At 41.2% G+C, this 19,775-nt stretch overlaps 1 protein-coding gene across 1 annotated transcript; it reads left to right on the forward strand.

Moving 5' to 3' along the window:
- The first annotated feature begins 1,359 nt into the window (after positions 1-1,359).
- LOC139116852 (motor neuron and pancreas homeobox 1-like) lies at positions 1,360-19,414 on the forward strand. The gene is made up of 3 exons (XM_070679561.1): positions 1,360-1,958; positions 15,082-15,242; positions 16,228-19,414. Exons 1-3 carry the CDS (start codon positions 1,514-1,516, stop codon positions 16,552-16,554), a joined length of 933 nt encoding a protein of 310 aa, XP_070535662.1. The 5' UTR covers positions 1,360-1,513; the 3' UTR covers positions 16,555-19,414.
- Positions 19,415-19,775: the final 361 nt, after the last annotated feature.

A 19,775-nucleotide genomic window follows, 5' to 3' on the forward strand; every position in this document is an offset into this window, starting at 1 on the left:
CGCCCGCTAAAATACTCCCCGTACTGTTTCAACGCTGTTGTAATAGTTACTTTGCTTAAACCCTCGTTGGTAGGTCAAATCATTTTTATGTTATTATATGGCAAGAAGGTATGCAGATTGACATAATTTTTATTGAGATGAATCCGCTTATTAGCTGTAAAACCCTCCCAAAGCAAAGAGTACAAAACACACGTTTGCTCGCAAACATCGTCACTTTTTGCAATCTTCTTTTACACCTTGCCTCTCAAAGAGTTCTTGACGGCACAAAACCGGGCACTGCGGGCGATCACGTGGACCACAAACAGGATGCCTCACATACAACAGGCATATTGTTGAAAGAAAGTTACAAACTGTCCCTCCAAATTATGCTGTTCGAGTTTTTCACGGCAGTCAGCGTGTTATCAAAGAAAATCTTTGATTAACCAAGGACTGATGGGCTGCAAAATCTTTGAGTAAAATGACTTGTTAAGCTTCTGATTATCAAATCACCTTGTTGAAAGATTACTTTTTTACTTCATAAACGTGCTTATCTTATATATGCCATGTTGGAACTGCGCCTCCTGAATGTGTATGCAACCGGCTCAGCAAAAGTTGCTGAAGTTCACAATGCGTGCATCAGCTTTCGTCGCAGTCGGCTGAAGGGATATACTGATATCTGAAAAAAAAGTCGGGTAAACATCGCCTCCGCTTGAACGCTGTGCATTTCACGGTTGTCATAAAAAGAGCGCGATCCGATGACAGTTATACTGCGCTGCGACCAATCAGGTAGCCGCTATCATAGCGGGGTTATCCACAGGGTGTTAGAAGTAGCTACTCGGTAAGTGGTGGCGCACAAAAGAAACGTGTGAATTCCATGAACTTTGTGCCCCTGCGTCAACATAATCAACTTGTTTGACAACTTAACTCTGCAGTCGCGGAACACGGCCTAAATTTAATTTCGGCACGTTTTGTACACCGCACCCCTCATCATTCGGTCGTGCATCTGTTTCCAAAGAGAAAAAAACTATTGAAAAAGGGTGTCATCGCATTGAATGGCAGTAATGTTGAAATACCTTAAACATCTTCGTTCCGACTACTTAACTCTCAAGTGTGCAGGGAGGTACCCCCGAAAAAATCCTGCACTGTGCAGTGCAGCGACCCTTGATTAAAATGTTTGTAATATGCAGTATACCGGTCTATTGCATGTATCTAAGACGTCAATCGACTGTCAACACGTAATTAAAGCGCTTTAATTGTTGGCCGCCCATCATGGTTAGATTATAGCCATATTTAGATAGATAAATGAGATTCGACCAGCGACAGCCAATCAGAAGCCGCCTTACTAATATAGTGTGAGTTAAACAATTACACATTAAACATGCGACACAGCGTTTGTTATATAGATATACTATTTCCACACACTTGCTTGGTATTTTTAGAGCTTCACGCTGTTCCCGTCGCAAGCCCATCCTTGACACTGTCGTGTAACGTGAAAGTTTTGCGACAACCACGTAGAAGGGTGATAGTTTTGAACATGGAGGGCTCCAGAGCGTTCACCATAGATGCACTGTTGGCTCGGGAACCAGTGAAGGCCAAATCCGTCAGCCCGACCGCTTCCAGTCCGCCCTGCTCCAGCCCTTTGCGAGTCGTGCCCGGAGAAAAACTCCGGGCCAGCCCGACGATGTCGACGCCGTCCCCTCCCCGTTCGAGCGCGATGATGATGACCAGTAGCATAGTCCCGAAGCCCGGTCTGCTGAACTACCACCCGCCGGCGATAACCCAGACTCCGATGGTGCACCATAACATCTACGGTCATCCGATCTATACTCAACACCCACTTCACGCCGCCGCTGCCGCGGCCTACAGTGCGTTTCACCCTACGCCCGATCACACTTCGTTAAAATCTCAGGGTCTTCACAATCTTCCACTGGAGTGGGTACACAGAGGCGTTATGATACCAAGACTAGCTGAATTTACAGGTACGCGCATTCTGTCTATCACAGTAAATTTGCATTCATTCCTTCTTCTCTTAACAGGTTGTTTTGTCTCCCTGCCGAGAATAGCCATATTACTTATAGGAATTGGTCCTGGTCGGTTGCATGTGTGCTGTGTGTTACTTAAATAATTTTGAAAAAAAGCGAGACAGATCCTTCGTTAAATCATCGAAACGAACTTTAAAATATGCACTGCACTCCACAACGTATGTAGGGTTATTTTCAGAAATAACATACATATTATTTTACTCTCAATGCGGGCTGTAAATTCGATCAACCAGAATAATTTGCCTTTCAACGAATTTGTGAAGTGATATTTTGTCTAAATGTAAAAAATACCCTCGAAAAATAACTTATCAATCGCTGGAGTGGCACATTTTGGCTTGAAATTGTTCGAACAGTTGACTTCCACTACTGTGATTTGAATATTTTCCTGAGAACTGAATCCTCAAACAACTTAGATGCGCGTGTGACACGGTAACATGATTGCCACCTGCCACATGATTCTGCCGCCGGGATAACTTCACCAACTACGGGCCATCGTATCCCGGGACGTCACCTTCTCTTGCTGACCAAAATCGAAGGAAGGGAACGCACTGCTTTTGTTACATTCGCAACCTATATTTCAGCAACCCATATTTCGGTGTAACAAAGACAAACACGAGTCCCATATATCTTAAAATCTATGGCCCGTCCAAGTGTGAATGCGGTGCTATATATTCCGAGACCGGTGGCACTAAACATTGGCTTCGACAACCAAAAACCTCGCAATACGAAATTAACAGTGTGTTGACAAACGAGACTCACTTTGTTTGACATATGGAAGAAAGGGGCTGTCAAATTATAGATTTGTAAACACAACACAGCTTTACAACTTGCAGAAATATTTAAGACTGTTTACTAGCAGTGCGTTCAAATTGTGAACTGTTGACTCGATGAACTGTTTTACGTCATTGGGAGCAAATTCGGCACTCATAACTGGACATAAAGTGTATTGAATCTTCATCAGCGGGTCATAATTACAGATTTTGTTGACTGACATCCCGATAATGACGGCAGCGATATCTTGTGGCTGTCTTTCAACGCAACACGCTTCAGCGGAAACAGCCCCCATCTGCAGAAGATACGGCCAGCTTCTCTTAAATTTGAAGTATATTTGAAATTATATATCACACCGGTAAAAAAACTTAGTCAAAAGAGCTTACTTTACTGAAATGATCATGTTTCGAAATTTTAACGCCACGGTCCCTTTCATCACAGTCCCCCGTGTGTGGAGGGACTGTGCTCTTTCTGTATACATCTGTGTGTCTTTGTGTTGGCCGTAACCATCGGCTTTTAAGCCAGTATGTGCCTATTTCTCTATGCCAAGCATATGTACAGCGAACAAAAGAGCAAACCATTAGACTTATTGTAAACAATAGCGGCCAACAATAGTTACATATGAACTTATTTATGAAATTACCGTTCATTCAATCGATGAAGGAAGGCGAATCTGTAAAATCTGTATAAGTTGTAACAGATAGGATTATGTTACAATCAATAACACTCCGAGCGGTATATACAAAGTCTTAAGTTTAGTCGGTAATAGTATATCATTTACAAGCGCAACACAAGAAAAAAAGACGTGTAAAATGTATTTTATTTGGATATACGGCTTCTGGTAAATCTCTCAGGAGGGACATAAGAAACCCAACGGTCGCTCCCGGACAAATTTTGTACACACACTGATATTAGGCCGATAAAATGTTGAATATTTGACGGCGGGAGAAAAAAAAAGCGTAGAGTTCCTGTATGTTTGGAGTATGGCTTTGATGTACCTGTCACGTGAGTTTACCTTGGTGCAGCTCCGTGGCCATAAAATTTCCTGTAGGTGTGATATATCTCATAAATCAAACCAGCAGCGGTTTAAAATCAGACTTTTAGCGAGGCCATGGCGATATTTTCTTCAGTGTGCCCAATTCTCGTGGTACATACCCGTCTCATGGCTCTAGAAATCGGAAAGTTTTTTTTTGAGATTAACTCCTCGATGGAAGATTCACAATGCCATTTGCGCTTGTTTTTGTTTCTGAAGGTCAATTACAGAATATTTCTCCCTGAAAAAAAGTCCTTGCTTTTTTCCCTATTCTGACAAAGTGATTACTCCCTTAAACGAAAGTGGGCGATGAATCAGTCCTAACTGGCAATCAATATTTGTCATAATAACGAAATTGGTAATAATTACAATGTATATGTAAAGTGCAGTTTGAAGTAGAAAGTCAACGAGGCGAATATTATCGTCTGCCCATTTTCCCGCGCTAAAGGAAGCCTAAAATTTCGGTAAATTTTGCAATTTTCCGGATAGTGTATGGCGTTAGGTGTACTTTGAAGGGTGAAAGGTAGATTCTTTGTGGTATTTTGTTATTTCCGGTCGGAAACGAAGAGGTTTGATTGGAAAGAGCTCACTGAAACAACCCTGACCGTCGTAACCAAACAGAATAATTGCATTGAAGAGTTTGAGCGGATACGGTAGCGCACGTGTCGTTAGCACTGGAGGCAAATCACGTCTATTTTGCTCCAAGAATATCTGAGTATTGATCATTCATCGTCGGATGGCTTTACTTGGAAAACACAAACGGTCAGAAAACGGTGTACCCGGTGGGACTGGTGGTCAGGAGTTTTGGGAATAAACAAGATTTTGGCAGACTAGTGCTCGACTTTGTATCTGGCCTCTGTTGTTCATAAGGTCAGAGGTACCAAGAAATACCCCGCCCGAGCTAGCCCCACAGTTTGTTTTGAACTGACTGAGAACTCGGCGTCAAAGACACACACGACGTTTATGATTTTGTGAACTATGGTGGAAGAACTTGTCTCAGAACATGTTTTGAACCGTAGATATGAAAAGAAACGGCTTCAAAGTACGCTACAGCGGGTATGAGTCTTAGCGAGTGCAGGTGATGTATTCGGAGAAACATGGGGATTGTGCGAAAAGCGCTTTCCACACAGGACTGGCCTCCCGACGCTTACCGACGCTGTTAGTTCGAGACAATTCACATTACACCGATTTGTGAAAAGCCGCGCAAACAGGCAGCGCTAGAGATAGTAAAGTCAGCTTTTCACTGTTTACCCCCGAATGAAAATAACCTTTCTGCTCAACCGCTCGATCTCTAAAGTATTGCAAATATATAAACACTGCCCATTGTACGGGGGTTTAGCACAAAGATTACACCAGCAGCATCGGTTTCGCTGGGCTCGCCAGCATAATGAACCGTATGTGCCTCCGCTTGCTTTCGTCGCTCAGCGGAAGTGTTTTATCTAATAATCGAAGGCTTCGCAGAAAAGAAAGGCAATTATTGGACGCGGTATGGTTGTCCACAGACGTATCAAAATTTTCAAGAGAAATTTAATTTCCCGGCGATTCATAATTCAATTTAAAGTCACTTTAGTAGAAGTTGCAAATTATTTAGTCTAAGATTTTAATTCTCTATTGTATTGAGTTTGGAGAATCGAATCATTGACTGTGAAAAGCGCATCTAACGTGTCCATTCGTCGAGTACTCATTATACAATAGTCCGATTTGGCTTTTGCAATCCAACCGTGTTTTCATAACGTACTGGGCGAGTTTAAGCTCGTTAGTCAGAAGGGCACTGATTAAAATTGAATCCATTGAGAATAACTCACCAGACGATATTTTACCAACACGACAATTATTGTGGACAGCTGACTCGAACGCGCGCATAAAATCAGTCACTTTTTTGTTGTCGATTAAAAATTGTCGTCTGCGGATTAAGTTTCTAGGCATACAGCTTAAAGTGAGCTATCGTAATAATGCTAAGAGTTCAAAAGTTTGATTGAATATATCAGAGACAGGCGATTTTACTACTCTGAGTGTTGTCGTTCACTGAAGAAAAATCTGTAATATAAAAAATATCACATGACCAAAATTGAAGGAATCTTAACGTGTTGTAGGATGTAGTGATATAATGATGTATATTCAGAGTGGTTGTTACAGTTTTAGAGTTAAAACCTGTGAAAAACAAAATTCGACCATAATTTGAAATTTTGTAATTATTTTAAATACAAAAAATACGGACTACTAGTAACGATTAACGGCTGAAATTATATTTCTATCGTTTAGAGAAAATGACATTGTGTGACCTTTCGATCACTGTTTTGTTGGGACCAAACAGTCAAGTCTCCAAGGAAAACGCGCATATGATGTTACTGGAAAGCAATCATCTATGGCAGACTTTGATTTTGGGAAATCCATGTTTAGAAAAAAGTAGGCCAGATTTGATCGGATACTTCCGCGGTTTGAATAAAGAAGGCTACATAATTATGAGGAGATTTTCTCGTCTGCTGCTACGAGAGTTTGTTTGAACCTGCGGAGAATCGAGTAAGGCTTCCGACCAGATGCTCCAATATTGTGTGTTACAATGGACTTTTGTTGGATATGAAACTATGGCTGAATTGATTCTTTGCGCTAAGCCCCCTTTTCCTGGCCAAAGTCTCCCCAGTGCAGAACCACCGATCACCTACCAACGTCGTCCAAGTTACCACGTCCAGGTGTACAACATCCTTTGTGCGTCGAGTCCCCCATAATGCGACATGGGGATTTTGCTACCTTCTTACCGCTCTACAGCCCGCAATACTTGGACAAACATCCAGTATATCCCTAATATTCCCTTTATTAACTGAACTTATCCACCTCTCGAATGCTATTCCTGATAAAGAGGGCACGCTTTTTTTTTTCAAAAGTGATCAGTTCGAGCCGTTTATCTAGTATCCAGAGATATGCGATGGTGCTTTGGGTGGGGTTGGTGTTGGGGCGTTGTAACCATGGAGGGGAGATAGTTGTCTGTCGCGGCTTGGTGTCGGGTTCAGTGCCCACAATATCCGCTTGAGTCGCATGGGTTCAAAACGTCACTGGTCTGAATTGTAAGGCTAGCCAGTCCCGTGAAAATAAAAAAAAAACCCGATTTCAGTTGTTTTAGCAAACTGAGGAGAAATCGCGTTACGAGACGTAGCTTTTGCTGGGAGATACTCGACGGCCTGAATAGGTGTACAAAACAGATTCACGTCGATTTAAAACAACCAAAATAAAATTGATATACTTGCCTCTGCTTCAGTAAACAATGTATATTTCAGCAATGACCCAAACACGTGAGTAAGCTACCGTAACTTCCCGTTTGAAGCGATTTGTTTTTATTTTACCAACTTAAAATAACAGCTTCTTGTAGCAGTATTTCTCGACAAAATTTATTTTAATGTGAAGATTATTACAGGATAATTCTTTAATCACAAGAACATGGCCGAAAAGGCTGCCAATGCAAGAAAATCCGTTTGCAACCCGATAATCAGTGAAATTTAGCATTTAAAACAGCGAGGCTTTGCACAATCTGCAACGAAAGACCGTGTAGTAAATGAAAATTATGTTTTGGTTTGAGTCTCCCACGTTGTAATTCGACGGACCTTCCGCCGTTGATAACACCGATTGATCATGTTTTGGGTACGGGTACGACCGTCGTCACAAACCTCCTGAATTATGCCGCTCATCGTCGAACCCGTTAAAATATGCCGTATACACATACATATCACGACAACCTAGAAACTCACCAATTTTTGAATTTATGTGACGACAAGAGAGAAATTCAAGGAAAAATAGTGTAATGATCTCATTATAGACGTCAAAATTTATTATTTCGTTTGTAATTTTACACCTTGACATTTCAGGGCATTGCGGTCACCGTCTGAATTTCACACCTGTGGTTGGTCGCGACAAATGTCGTTCAGAACGCGAAGTAGACAAAGTTTTATTCCAAACTTCCAAAACTTGGCCTCTGATCTGAAAACGTCACACAATTATCAGATAAGAAACAGAACAAACGCCTTTGATGGGGATCCCAAAAAAACTACCCTTCTCACACGATTTGCTCGCCGCGACCTTTGAACCCAACCTCCAGACGAGAACTGTACAACATTGCAGTTGCTAAATCATATATATGTAAGGTCTATCACTGAAGCACTATTGTCACAACTATGTGTACGTCTGATATTTAAGTGTTTTTAACTATCGATTGGCAGATAAGGTATCAGCCGCTATCAGAGAACTGTCCAGGTGTGTGGAGCCAATCAGAGGGCTGAAATTTTGTTTGTCCACTTTGAGAATTTCAAACACTGTGGCTGTAGTGTAGGTGATATCGAGGAGGGGTAGCGAGACACACACACGTACACGCGGTTTTTTATCGGTGCTCGAAATACCGACAGAAGCCGAGGAAAAGTACTCGGTTTTTAATTAATAACAAACAATATTCACAACATTTAACACATAATGAGTTTATTCAACTTGACTCGTAGGCTTCAGACCGAACGACATGACCAATGTTAGCCGCCATTTTTGGCTTGGGATCGGCAGCTCAAGTAGCTGTAAAGCCCGCACGAAGTGTGAACACGCACGCCTGGAATTCGAAATCAATAAAATGTGACCACTTGTGCAATTTTGGCAAGTTAACATTGACACATACTTAGGGTTTATTGATCGACATGGTTATCGGCCACAGGATATTCGAAATTATCAGAATTAATACTGCTCACCAAGCGCATTTTCAGAATGCAATTGTACACTGCGCAATAATGCATAGCTATGGTGTGGCGGACACGGGATCCGGACGGACTATCCTTGCCGTAATTCATGGCACCTGACATAATTAGCTGATAGTTTAATACGAGACGAATACCTTAAAACGTGGCAGCGATCTTTTTCCAAAGAAACGATTTACCTTTACCAAAAAATTTCGATGAATTTGCCGCTAGCGACCATTAATAAACAATGTAGGTTTTCAAAATCACTCGCCCTTGTATACCGTCGCTGCGCGGCGTAATATACCATGGATCGCATTGCACGTGAAATGAGGCCGCAATCGTTTACAAAATCTGGTATTTCTTTTTAGTTTTAGAAGAACGAAAATAAGCACAAATTGTTAAATTTGTTGACAAAATGATCTCTACCTGTCACCGTGTTCATTTCAACGTGCGGATGAGAGCCAACGCATCGGAGCTTATCAAACACCATTGTGTACACATCTGCCCATTGGATCGAGTGGATGTCGGCGATTATTCTATTATTGGGATATTAAAGTGAAATTTAAGCCTATGAATCGGACCAAGGAGTTGATCTAATTAAGAGACACGCGACAAGATTGCTCATCAAGCTTAAAACCTTCGACCATGTGTTGAAAAATACAACCTCCAGAAGAAATTAAAAAATAGAGAGTCCCTAATGAGATTGCAGTATCAGTAATTGGGAAGTTTTAATATCGTCTGAAATGGCCAAACCTGAAAATTCAGTCACTTCTGTAAATTTGACGTAACTTTGCCATCAATTCAAGTGAGAGCGTTTTGTTTCTTTTTGGCCCACCTTAACATGTGTCGCAAGAGTCCGATCACATCGGGCGAAGTCAGCACAAGAACTGGCAGGGGAAAGCCCGGTCTTTCGTTTAATATGTGTTGATCAAGAGGGGGAAAAATATGATGGAAAAAGGATTTGTATTTGAAACATATTTTCGAATGAATTTATTCATGTATGCATTACCGTTCCACGTCCGGTGTGTCCTTAATTCCCAGCTTTATTTTGTTACTGAGACCGTACTGAGTAATTGGTCATCGTTGTTGATTACAACCTCGGTGCTGATGTAATCGCCGCAGAAACTGACACCGCGATGCTCCTCCGATTTGCAAGCAATCTGCAGGCATTTTTTATATGAATATGAATGCCAGCCCAGGATGACTGGGAAAAGTAGTCTGGGATTGGCTATCGATGTCACCGAGACGGCTAAGTGAAGTGGCCTTAATCATGTTAAACGCACCCGTCTGATGAAAATTTGTTACATTAGGAAGATTAGTCGCCAATTTCAACTCTCTCTATCGATGCAGTAAAACGCCATTGAACACAGACAAGCCGAGTGGCTGATACGAAAGCCAAATACAACATCCCATAGAAATTTATCGAAGCGAAAAATCCCCCGTAATGATAACGCTTTCACGGTTCTCGACCCAATCGAATAAACCGTTCCGATGAAGGGGAAAAAATCTCGTATATGAAATATTAGAAATTCGGACTTTACGAGCTGGTGTAAGTAATTGCGTACCGTTGCTTCGCCGGTGGCGATAACGATTTGGAAAAACCGCTGGCGCCGACTTCGGATGGCGGCATAAAGGGAAAATATCGAAGGCGGACACTTTCAACTGTCATTGCGTTACCTAATGTTTCTATTGGACGATATCGATTCAGATTGGCCGGTTTATTTATTTCATTAGCAGCTTTTTATCATTGTTAATTTCATAATTTAATTTAATCGCCCTATCGCTTAGGTCTTCATTTCGTCTGCGGCAAAGAGGACTGATTTTAGAGCTTCGAGTATCAATTACTTTGAAAAATCTCAGAGGCTATGCCGGGTTGGTAGGTTGTTTGATGGACGAAAGAAAGAAAGGAAGGAGAAATAGACATATCTGTCCAGGGATTTATGCTTGGGGGAACTGTGCGAATTCATTTAGCACAGGTGTGCACATGTAAGTTTGAGGTGTAATTGAATTGACTTATACGCATATACAGAGGGTCAGGTGCATACATACATACACACATACATACATACATACATACATACATACATACATACATACATACATACATACATACATACATACACACACACACATACATACATACATACATACATACATACAGACAGACAGACAGACAGACAGACAGACAGACATACATACATACATACATACATACATACATGCAAACGAAAGCAGAAATTTACACTACTATCCCAAAATTAAATTTTTCTGAACAAACATTATGCACTTCCAAAGGCAATTATAACCATTCATCTAACGGTAAACTCGCTTTTTATTAAAAGACGACTCTATTATTGCAAGTCACCAAGGGAGGAGGTAGTGGTTTCCGTTTCCTGCGTCCCTATTTTACTTTTCAAGTCAAACTTCACACAACCCGCGTCCGTAATTCAACACGTCAGGATAATGATAGCTTAAGCACATTGCACGTTATCGCATTAGAAATCCCACACTCTGAATTTAAGTAATTATTGGTCGGTTTAAATTGAGTGCGTCTTTCTTGAAAAGAGGTTTTCCGTTACTGTGTTTTCGTGATTGTGTGCGATCCCTTGCATAGTCACTGAATGGGGACTGGTGTATTAATTGGTGCAGTGCACCACGGCGTCAATTCACGCACGGGGCCGAAGTATCGCACGCGTGTGCTCGCGTACAAATTACAAATCACGCTAAGTGGGGAAACTCTAACGCTCTCTTATTGTGAAGCTCGTCTGCGTGATGACTTTCATCGGTCAGTTTCCTCTGAGTGCGAGCCACCCCTGGGGTTGACCTGTGCGCGGCAGCCTGCCGCACGCAAGTTTCGTGTTATTTTTTTTTCCTTCCGGGATCAGTCTTTTCTGTCACCACCGTTGTTTGACGTTGAACAGTCGTGAAAAGGGTTTTAATTTCAGTGCCGATACATTGCTTACTTGAGAGATTGAGCCGTGCGCTAATTCCCCGTAATCGATGGGTCTGTTGCGTCCAATGGAGATAATTCGAAATGTCGGGACCAATTCAAAAGTACGATTGAGGCTATCTTAATTAAGTTAAGGCTTCGATTGAAATGCGCATTGGGTTGTGAAACATACACGCCAGCACTGATTAATACCATACACTGTGGAGAAAACTCATCCCCCGGGAGTATGCTATACAAGGCGTAGCAGGCAAAACCCAAAATGATCAACCGTGTTTAAAAAGACTTTCATGTTGACTGATTAGGGCATTAAATGATTGGATTGGTCGGTAAAAGTGTCCAGAAAATAGCAGTCGGTCGAAAATTAGATTATAGGGGAAAGAAAAACAACATGCGATTCATATTGAACCGAGTTCGCCTTTCGGCTTGGAGAAAAATTTGTTTGCCTATTAAGACCATTATGAGATTGGATGGAGCTTTAAACAACATCGGAGGAAATTATATGGATGGGAAATTTCATTAAATGTACATTTTATTTCGGAGTAGACGTAATTGGAAATGAACAGCCCTGTTGTAGATTTCGATCGATGTTTGTAGTGGACATTATTACTCATAGCTTGGCTGATTGTTCCGTGTGTGTTTGAAGTTTTTTTTATTCGTGCCAAATGAACAAGACAGTGAATTCATAGCCGTGATTTGCACCCGTATTTTATTACCATAGCCGTTAATTTTGTAATATAGAATCTGAGTGGGTATGTTTGTTCGGAAACCATGAAAGATATGACGCGGTACACGGTTAACTTCTATCAGTTTAGACGGATTCGTGAAGCACGCTGTGAGATCCAATCTGGAATTTAATTTCATAATCGCACATCTTTTCTGCCACGGTTTCCCCGCGATAGTAAATAAGCGTATCAAATTGGCGAAGGTCTCCCTTGAAATTAAAATCCGGGACGTATCGTGTCTTTGAAATATTCAGTAGGAAAGATAGTCTTCATAATTTTAAGTATTGCATATAACATCGCTTGTAAGTTTTCATGAGCTAGTCTAACTCATCCGGTGAGTGTTGTCATTAGGCGGTTGCAACTGAGAAGTGGTGATTTTTTCATTCTTTCGCTGATATGAAGGGAGCTTGCACTTTCCTTGATCCGGAAAAAAAATAAAAGCAAGAAGCGAGACACTTGAGCGTTTCTTCTATTCGCCGCATGGCACACTCCATTTTGCGTGTTGCTCTTTTCAATTACAGCGATTAAACGGAGCCCCTCCCATCAATGCACTTCAAATGCCGTTTTAATCATGTATAAAGGGGCCTTTCACTTACGGCTCCCCAGTCTGCCCAATCCCAGTCGCTGGCTGGCAACTTCTAGATGGGTTTCGCCCCGGGCCAAGAGTGAATTGCTTTCGTTATCTGCCTGATCATGATCAATGTTCGGGTCAACAGCTAACTTTCTAGCTCGCATATGTCAGGATGTAAAAATCTTAATTTTTCCTGTTCCGCCCGCCTTTATAGAGATCAGATTTGTACATGTGTCTCACTTTACCATTCCGAGACAGATACACACGAGATGATAGTACCAATAAACATGCTTCATCGCTACCCTACGTTAGCCGTCACTATACATCTTGGAGACGATCTCCCAAATCCTCCGCCCCCTTGAAAACTATTTAGATTATTTGACAGTTCCCACAGAGGGAGAGGGGAATTCCCCCACCAGTAAGGGCCTCGACCCCCCCCCCCATCATTTGTGGTGTTCCTTACGTAGAATTTTGAGCAGTCAGACTTGTCAACGGCTCGACGTGACGCTGCAAAGAGCCACGCTGTAATTTTGCCTTAAATCATATACGCACTTAAAATTATGGCGATTCGCGGATCTGCGATGTTTAAGCTCGCATTAGCTCACGTCGAGCAGTGTCGCCGAAAAATGTTGATATATCTCACCGAACACGTTCCATTCGCTTTGATTGCCAGAGTTTATGTATCGAGTTTCTCAACCATGAAACCATAAGCAGAAATGCAATTTTTTTTTGCGAAAATGCAAATAACCGCATTCATAACTAAAAAGCAGAAGCTTGTTTAAGCTTTGTTGATTTTTTTCAGCCAGAGTGGAGAGGACTTCAAGGCAAAATAACTGTTTCATTTTGAAAACATGGATGTTATTTCTAGCTGAAATCCAATTCTATAGAGTCTAGATCGGGTCAATCCCCCTGGTGGCTGTTTTTTCTCTGCAGGACCACTTGACTGGAGATGTTTTACCCTCTCGCTTTAATTAATAACATTGATTTCTTCATTAAAATAATAGCACCAACACGCCTCGGGCCGCTCTGGGAAAGGCAAATCACGCGAATTAAGTCGGGATAAATGGACCGTTTAAATAGCGTGGGCATTCACTGCACCAGGCGGTAAACATTGTAAAACGTCCGGGTACTGATTCGTTTTGAACGAACAATATCGTTTTCTGTGTACCCGGGGTGAAATTGTTGTGAGGCCCGTCAATTAGAGAGCAGCTGCTGCTCCTGGTACGTTTGTGGAAATAAAAACAAAAGAGCTCTAACCCGGATATCGATGGTAATTCTGTTTTAACACTCACCCTAATTGTGATAATATTTCGAGCAATTGGCTGTATAGGAAACTCATCTCGCCTATTAGATCCATTTGCTAGACGAACGTACCACGCCACGATCGATACGAGGCTGTTTCGACTCTTTACAGACAAGTGAAATCACGGGTTATTCCCGCTTCAATTGAAATCTGCTCAATTACAATTTCTTGTCAAGAATCATAGTTTTCATAGAAGTTTTTCGTTACGCTAGATTCTTTACTGTCCCGTATTTCACGTTTTACGAAAAACTAAAATCCAAGCATTGTACCACATATTACATATGCCATTGCAGAAATGTTCCTATCCGAGATAGACAATATTTTAAAGCAATACTCAGTTGTTATTGTATTTTTCGGTGTGTATGGCTTTAGCTGTCACTGTGGACATGTTGACAACAGGCTTTGAACTGTTGGCAAGGAAAACATGATGATGATGTTTGTGTCAAATTATTTTAGAATTTTTTATAAGTGAGCATATCTACGTCGTTCGTTTCGAAGATCTGAGGGTTTCGTGACGCGATTTATGAATGTATTTTGTATAAATTACAAATCTGTCATGAAGAGGTGACACCTCGGCTGGCTGATACATCATTTTTGAAAAAATGATAGACTTGTCAAATTAACTGTTAATTCGACATTTTTACGACGCTGTACGGTTTACCTTTATTTTCGCCATTGGATGACAAATGTTTGTTTCAAACTGACTGACCCGCCCATCAACAAACACTCCTTCGATATCGTGAAGTCACTACGACAGTGAATTTCCATACTTTCTCATACTGTTTGTTTGTTTGTTTGTTTGTTTGTTTGTTCTTTGTTTGTTTGTTTGTTATTTTTAGACTCAGTAGAAGATCACTTACGTCGATGTACCACGTGGTCTTGTACGGTGTCACAACCGACAGATGGCGCGGAAGACTTTAAACACGTTGTCATATCAAATTTCGCGGTGTCTCTAATATTTCAACCACTCTTTTAATGCATTATCTGATTTTTTCTCATTCCAGGGCAGCACCAGCCGAATCTGCTAGGAAAGACTCGAAGGCCCCGCACGGCGTTCACAAGCCAGCAGTTGCTCGAATTGGAAAACCAGTTCCGCAAGAACAAGTACCTCTCCCGACCGAAACGATTTGAAGTAGCGACGTCCCTGATGCTCACAGAAACGCAGGTATGACGTAAAAACTTACGTCATCGAAATTAATCACATCACATTTTAGGAGGGGAGGCAGTAGAACATTTTTTTTTGAACGAAGGAAGAGTGTGGAAGAGTGATAAAAACGAGTTCAAGGAAATAAGCCGGGTTAAGTGTAAGCTTCGGGTTGGGGCGATTGCAGGAGTGATGTCAGTGATCTGATCAAATGATCAAAATCAGAAATTTATGACCCGTGACGTAATTTACATCTGAGCTGTTATCAAACTTTGATTAAAAATTTCAATTATGGCAAAATGTAACGATTATATCTTCAACCCTGGAAATTTATAAAATTACCTTTTCGTTCATGTGTGACTCTGCGATTAAAGGTTGGGCGCCGTTTTACGGGCCTCGTGTCAGCCATCCGAATGGGCATTTATGGGGGCATATGATATGACTTTCAGAGCGTGTCGCAATAGACGGGAACACATTAATACTGGTTTTGGCTAATAAGAATGGATTAGAAATCATGCTGTTTTGGGCTAATCAAACACAAGAGAAATTATCAAAAGTGCAGAATAATCGTTTGTCTCGCGTGTTAAATTTCCTGGGTAAACATAACTCGTCTCTATTAATGTAAACTGAATACACTGCCAATCACGCCCCTCTCTTAATCATACATCACGCTCTCACTTTCTCTCCCTCTTTCTTTCTCCCTTCCCCTCTTTCTTATTGCTTTGTGTCAATCTCCCTCCCCTCTGTGTATCTCTCTCTCTCTCTCTCTCTCTCTCTCTCTCTCTCTCTCTCTCTCTCTCTCTCCTCTCTCTCTCTCTCTCTCTCTCTCTCTCTCTCTCTCTCTCTCTCCCTCTCTCTCTCTCTCTCTCTCTCTCTCTCTCTCTCTCTCTCTCTCTCTCTCTCTCTCTCTCTCTCTCTCTCTCTCTCTGACGGAAACAACACCTCTTCAGCCGTTTTTCTTCCCCCTGTCTAATAAACCCTCTGTATTTTTTTTTTTCAATCACAGGTGAAAATCTGGTTTCAGAACAGGCGAATGAAATGGAAGAGAAGTAAGAAAGCCGTCGAGGCGAAGGAAAACCAGAAAAATTTACACAACAATCACGAAAGAGACTCGACAGAGTGCAGAGAAAGTGAAATCGATGTTGAAACGACAGACGACATCGACGACCAGCCGGACTCCGATGAAATGGACGACAGTCAAGACATGGACAATTCTTTCGAGGATGATGTCCCTTTCCCCGATGAGTACTGTCACGTGAATTCGGACCATGACTTCCTCTCGGCTGAGACGCAAAAAAATACAGAAATGGACAAACTTGAACGAAGCACGTGATGAGAACGACACAGACTTTATGAAAGAGACACGTAGGGATTTGACCGCGGCCGTGCCCAGGCCTTCAATGTGTGTGCATAGGTACTGTAACCCCATGTCTGTCGTAAAAATCCGTGTCCGTATAGAAGTACCGCGTCGTCTGTGGCGATCAACCGGCACTTCCTTAGTACTTTTACTGCCTGTACAGGTCCACTGCATTTCCTCCCCGCATTGATGTTTTATTAATATGTCCTGATGCTGGGTACTTTCTGTATCTGAGTTTGAACAGTCTCATTCGACTGATCTATTAATGTTCACACACCGTGTACATCTCCGCGGAGCTGGAGCCGAGTACATATGTACTTCACTCTTTCTGGGAGAGTTTGCTCATGCTTCCACGGTCTGCGTCGGAGGGGATTCCAGTCATGAAACGCGCCCCTCCGCTAGAAAGGTTCCTTTTGCTACTGGAATCTTTATTATGTCTTTACGATCAGAAAGAGGGACAATTTATTAGGAAATAAATTTTAATATATATAAAAATATATAACGGTAAAACGTTAATATTTTAATTTTTGTCTTTGTGAAATGAAACGGGCTAAATTTTTTATAAGATAACTTCAAAAGGGGTGTTGTTCAACTAACAGAATCGCTGGTGCGCAGTTGGCATAGAATACTTCAGAGACTGCATGTTGATTTCCGTCGAAAGCTCAGCGGACGAATGGAGAAATGTATGAGAAAGTTACATTACTAATGTCAATTGCTCCATTAACGTGTTTATTTCCATTCATTAGAACTCGTTTTCTGCTGTTTGCATTCTAGATGGTCGCTAAATACACTCAGAATAAACAATGACTTAATTACTGTGATTGTAGTACGTGAGCCTGCATCTATTATCTGTCCAAGCGCAATTACTGATGATTCCGGACGGACCGGGCAAGCCCCGGTTTATTTAACATTGTGACATTTCTCAAGTTGATGTATTGGAAGAAATCGATGTATTTTTAATAAGCATGTAACGACCGTTTTCCGATTTGGACAAATATCATTTCATCTTCGGTCACGTTGTTAGGGGTTCGTCTTCTGCGAACTTCTCGGTTTCCACGGATACGGCTAACGGACTTTGTACATTTCTTTTGATATGGGTCAATGATGTGCATGAATTATCATGACTGTCCTAGCGATTACAGTCAAGTTTGATGGTACAATTCTCGAGTGAATGAGTAAAGCCATCAACTCGTAGATAAACTGAAATGGCGACTTCCAATGATGGGGCCGCAGAGCGCCGCGTCGAAATCCAGCTACGAATACGTTGTCACTTGATTTTGATGCCGTTCTTTTGAAATAAAAATCCTTTTTGTCAACATTGAATCATCTGTAATTTACGAGCTACGTTTTGGAAGAGAACCCTGGGAGAATCATGTGTGATCAATTGTTAAAGTGTTCTTCATTTGAAAACAAAACCCGAATAATTTATACCGATCTCTCTCTTAAATGTAAACCAGTCGTAACTAACGAACATTGTATTGCTCAATGAAAACAGACAAGTGAGTTCTACACTCGAATCCCGCCAAAAAGTCACGCTGGCCGACAGTAGTGTGCAAATTAAGTCGCTTTATTTCTTCCAAATTTTATTCTGCACAACTTCAGACCGCCTTTCGTTATTGTTTGGAGTACTTTTTATCTTTCACTGGTAAGGGGTCATCATATGTGACTGTATACGGCAAATTAGCTACAAGATCAATCAATCTAGACTTGTTTAAGTTTTCTGTTTGTTGTTTATTTTTTTGTTTTGTTTCTTTTCCTCCTTTACCACTCACCTCAGGTAGTAGACTGCTGACAGTGCCACCACCAATCGATTCATTTATCACAGGGTGTCTAGACAAAATTTTCTTCATTTACACAACAGTGTTGTCTCTGAAAAACAGAATCACCCGATCAAAATTTAGCATGATTTTTCTCTTCATGGGATTCGTCCATCGACCAAGGCAGCCCTTTTAGAAGCTGCCTTACCGTTTTACGAACTGGCCCCACTTGAAATGATAACCAATCTGCTTTGCGCAAATTAAACCTAAGAACGACATTATGAAAGTGGTCCAATACAGGAATTTTTCCTTGATTGTCTTACTTCTTTTAATTGAAGAGAAATGTGCTTCCGTGATTTAATACTTGAGATGATGGATCAAATTTCTTTAAGACGAGGTCCCTTTGTTATAAACCAAAGAAGCCAGATACAATGTACTTAAATGTCACTTTAATCTTATCGACACATGAAATTTTCTCGCGTAATTTCACTTCGTTTGGCTATTTAACGATGGTTGTTGCTTTTTTAACACGTGTGGCAACACTGCTGAGAAAAAAGCTCCAGTCACAATTCGATTTAAAGACCAGTAGGTGACTTTGGCTGCCCATCTACGATCAAGTTCAAGTTAGGTCATGTAGATATCATGGTTTGTGGCTCCTCGCTTTAATTGCAGAGTACAAGAGGACAAGCTATTGATACCAACGTCCTCGCAGTGTGTAAATTTTCAAAGGTTTCAAAGGGTTTCAAAGGGGGATTATATTTCATGTTGTTAGTTTCTTCAACGCTGTCGCCACTGACTGAGACGAGTGTTGCTTTCATCAACAAAATTTGTTTTCTTCAACGACATGTTCAAGTTGCAATGTTAACTTCAAATACACCCCGACCACTTGGCTTGTATATTTCTGCACTTACCAAAAACGTGTTGTAAAGGCTATTTGACCTGCGTGTCATATCGGCACCAGTCCAGTCCATTTCCCGGTTTTTTTTCTCAAATGTCATTTCTTCCCGTTGAAGCATTCCTTGTCACGAAGACAGACTATTTTTGTCGTGAACAAATAAATAAATATTTACGAAATGCAATATTTCAGTTGTGAGGTGTGTGTTTTTAATAATATTGTCGACGCTTAACTGTTTCTCATATGGAAGGTTTACGTCTCAATATAAATGCCTCGATTACATTTACTTTGGCATTACTGGTGCTGTCAATAATCAAAGTGTGTTTTAGACTTGGCAATGAAAATATGTCGGAAATTTAGAATTGGTCATGCTAATTTCTAACACGTCAATTTCGGTCCGCATAAGCGAATTTCATGATTTGAAACCGACAATGACGCCGTTAAAACATTCAAAAAGCGTCTTTGATGAACGAATACCATACCCAGAACAATCGTGGTCAGGACTCCCTAGTTCGTGCACTTTTCACGCTTCACAATTTCAAAGA

Source organism: Ptychodera flava, chromosome 18 (genome assembly GCF_041260155.1).
Source record: "Ptychodera flava strain L36383 chromosome 18, AS_Pfla_20210202, whole genome shotgun sequence".
NCBI lineage: Eukaryota > Metazoa > Hemichordata > Enteropneusta > Ptychoderidae > Ptychodera > Ptychodera flava.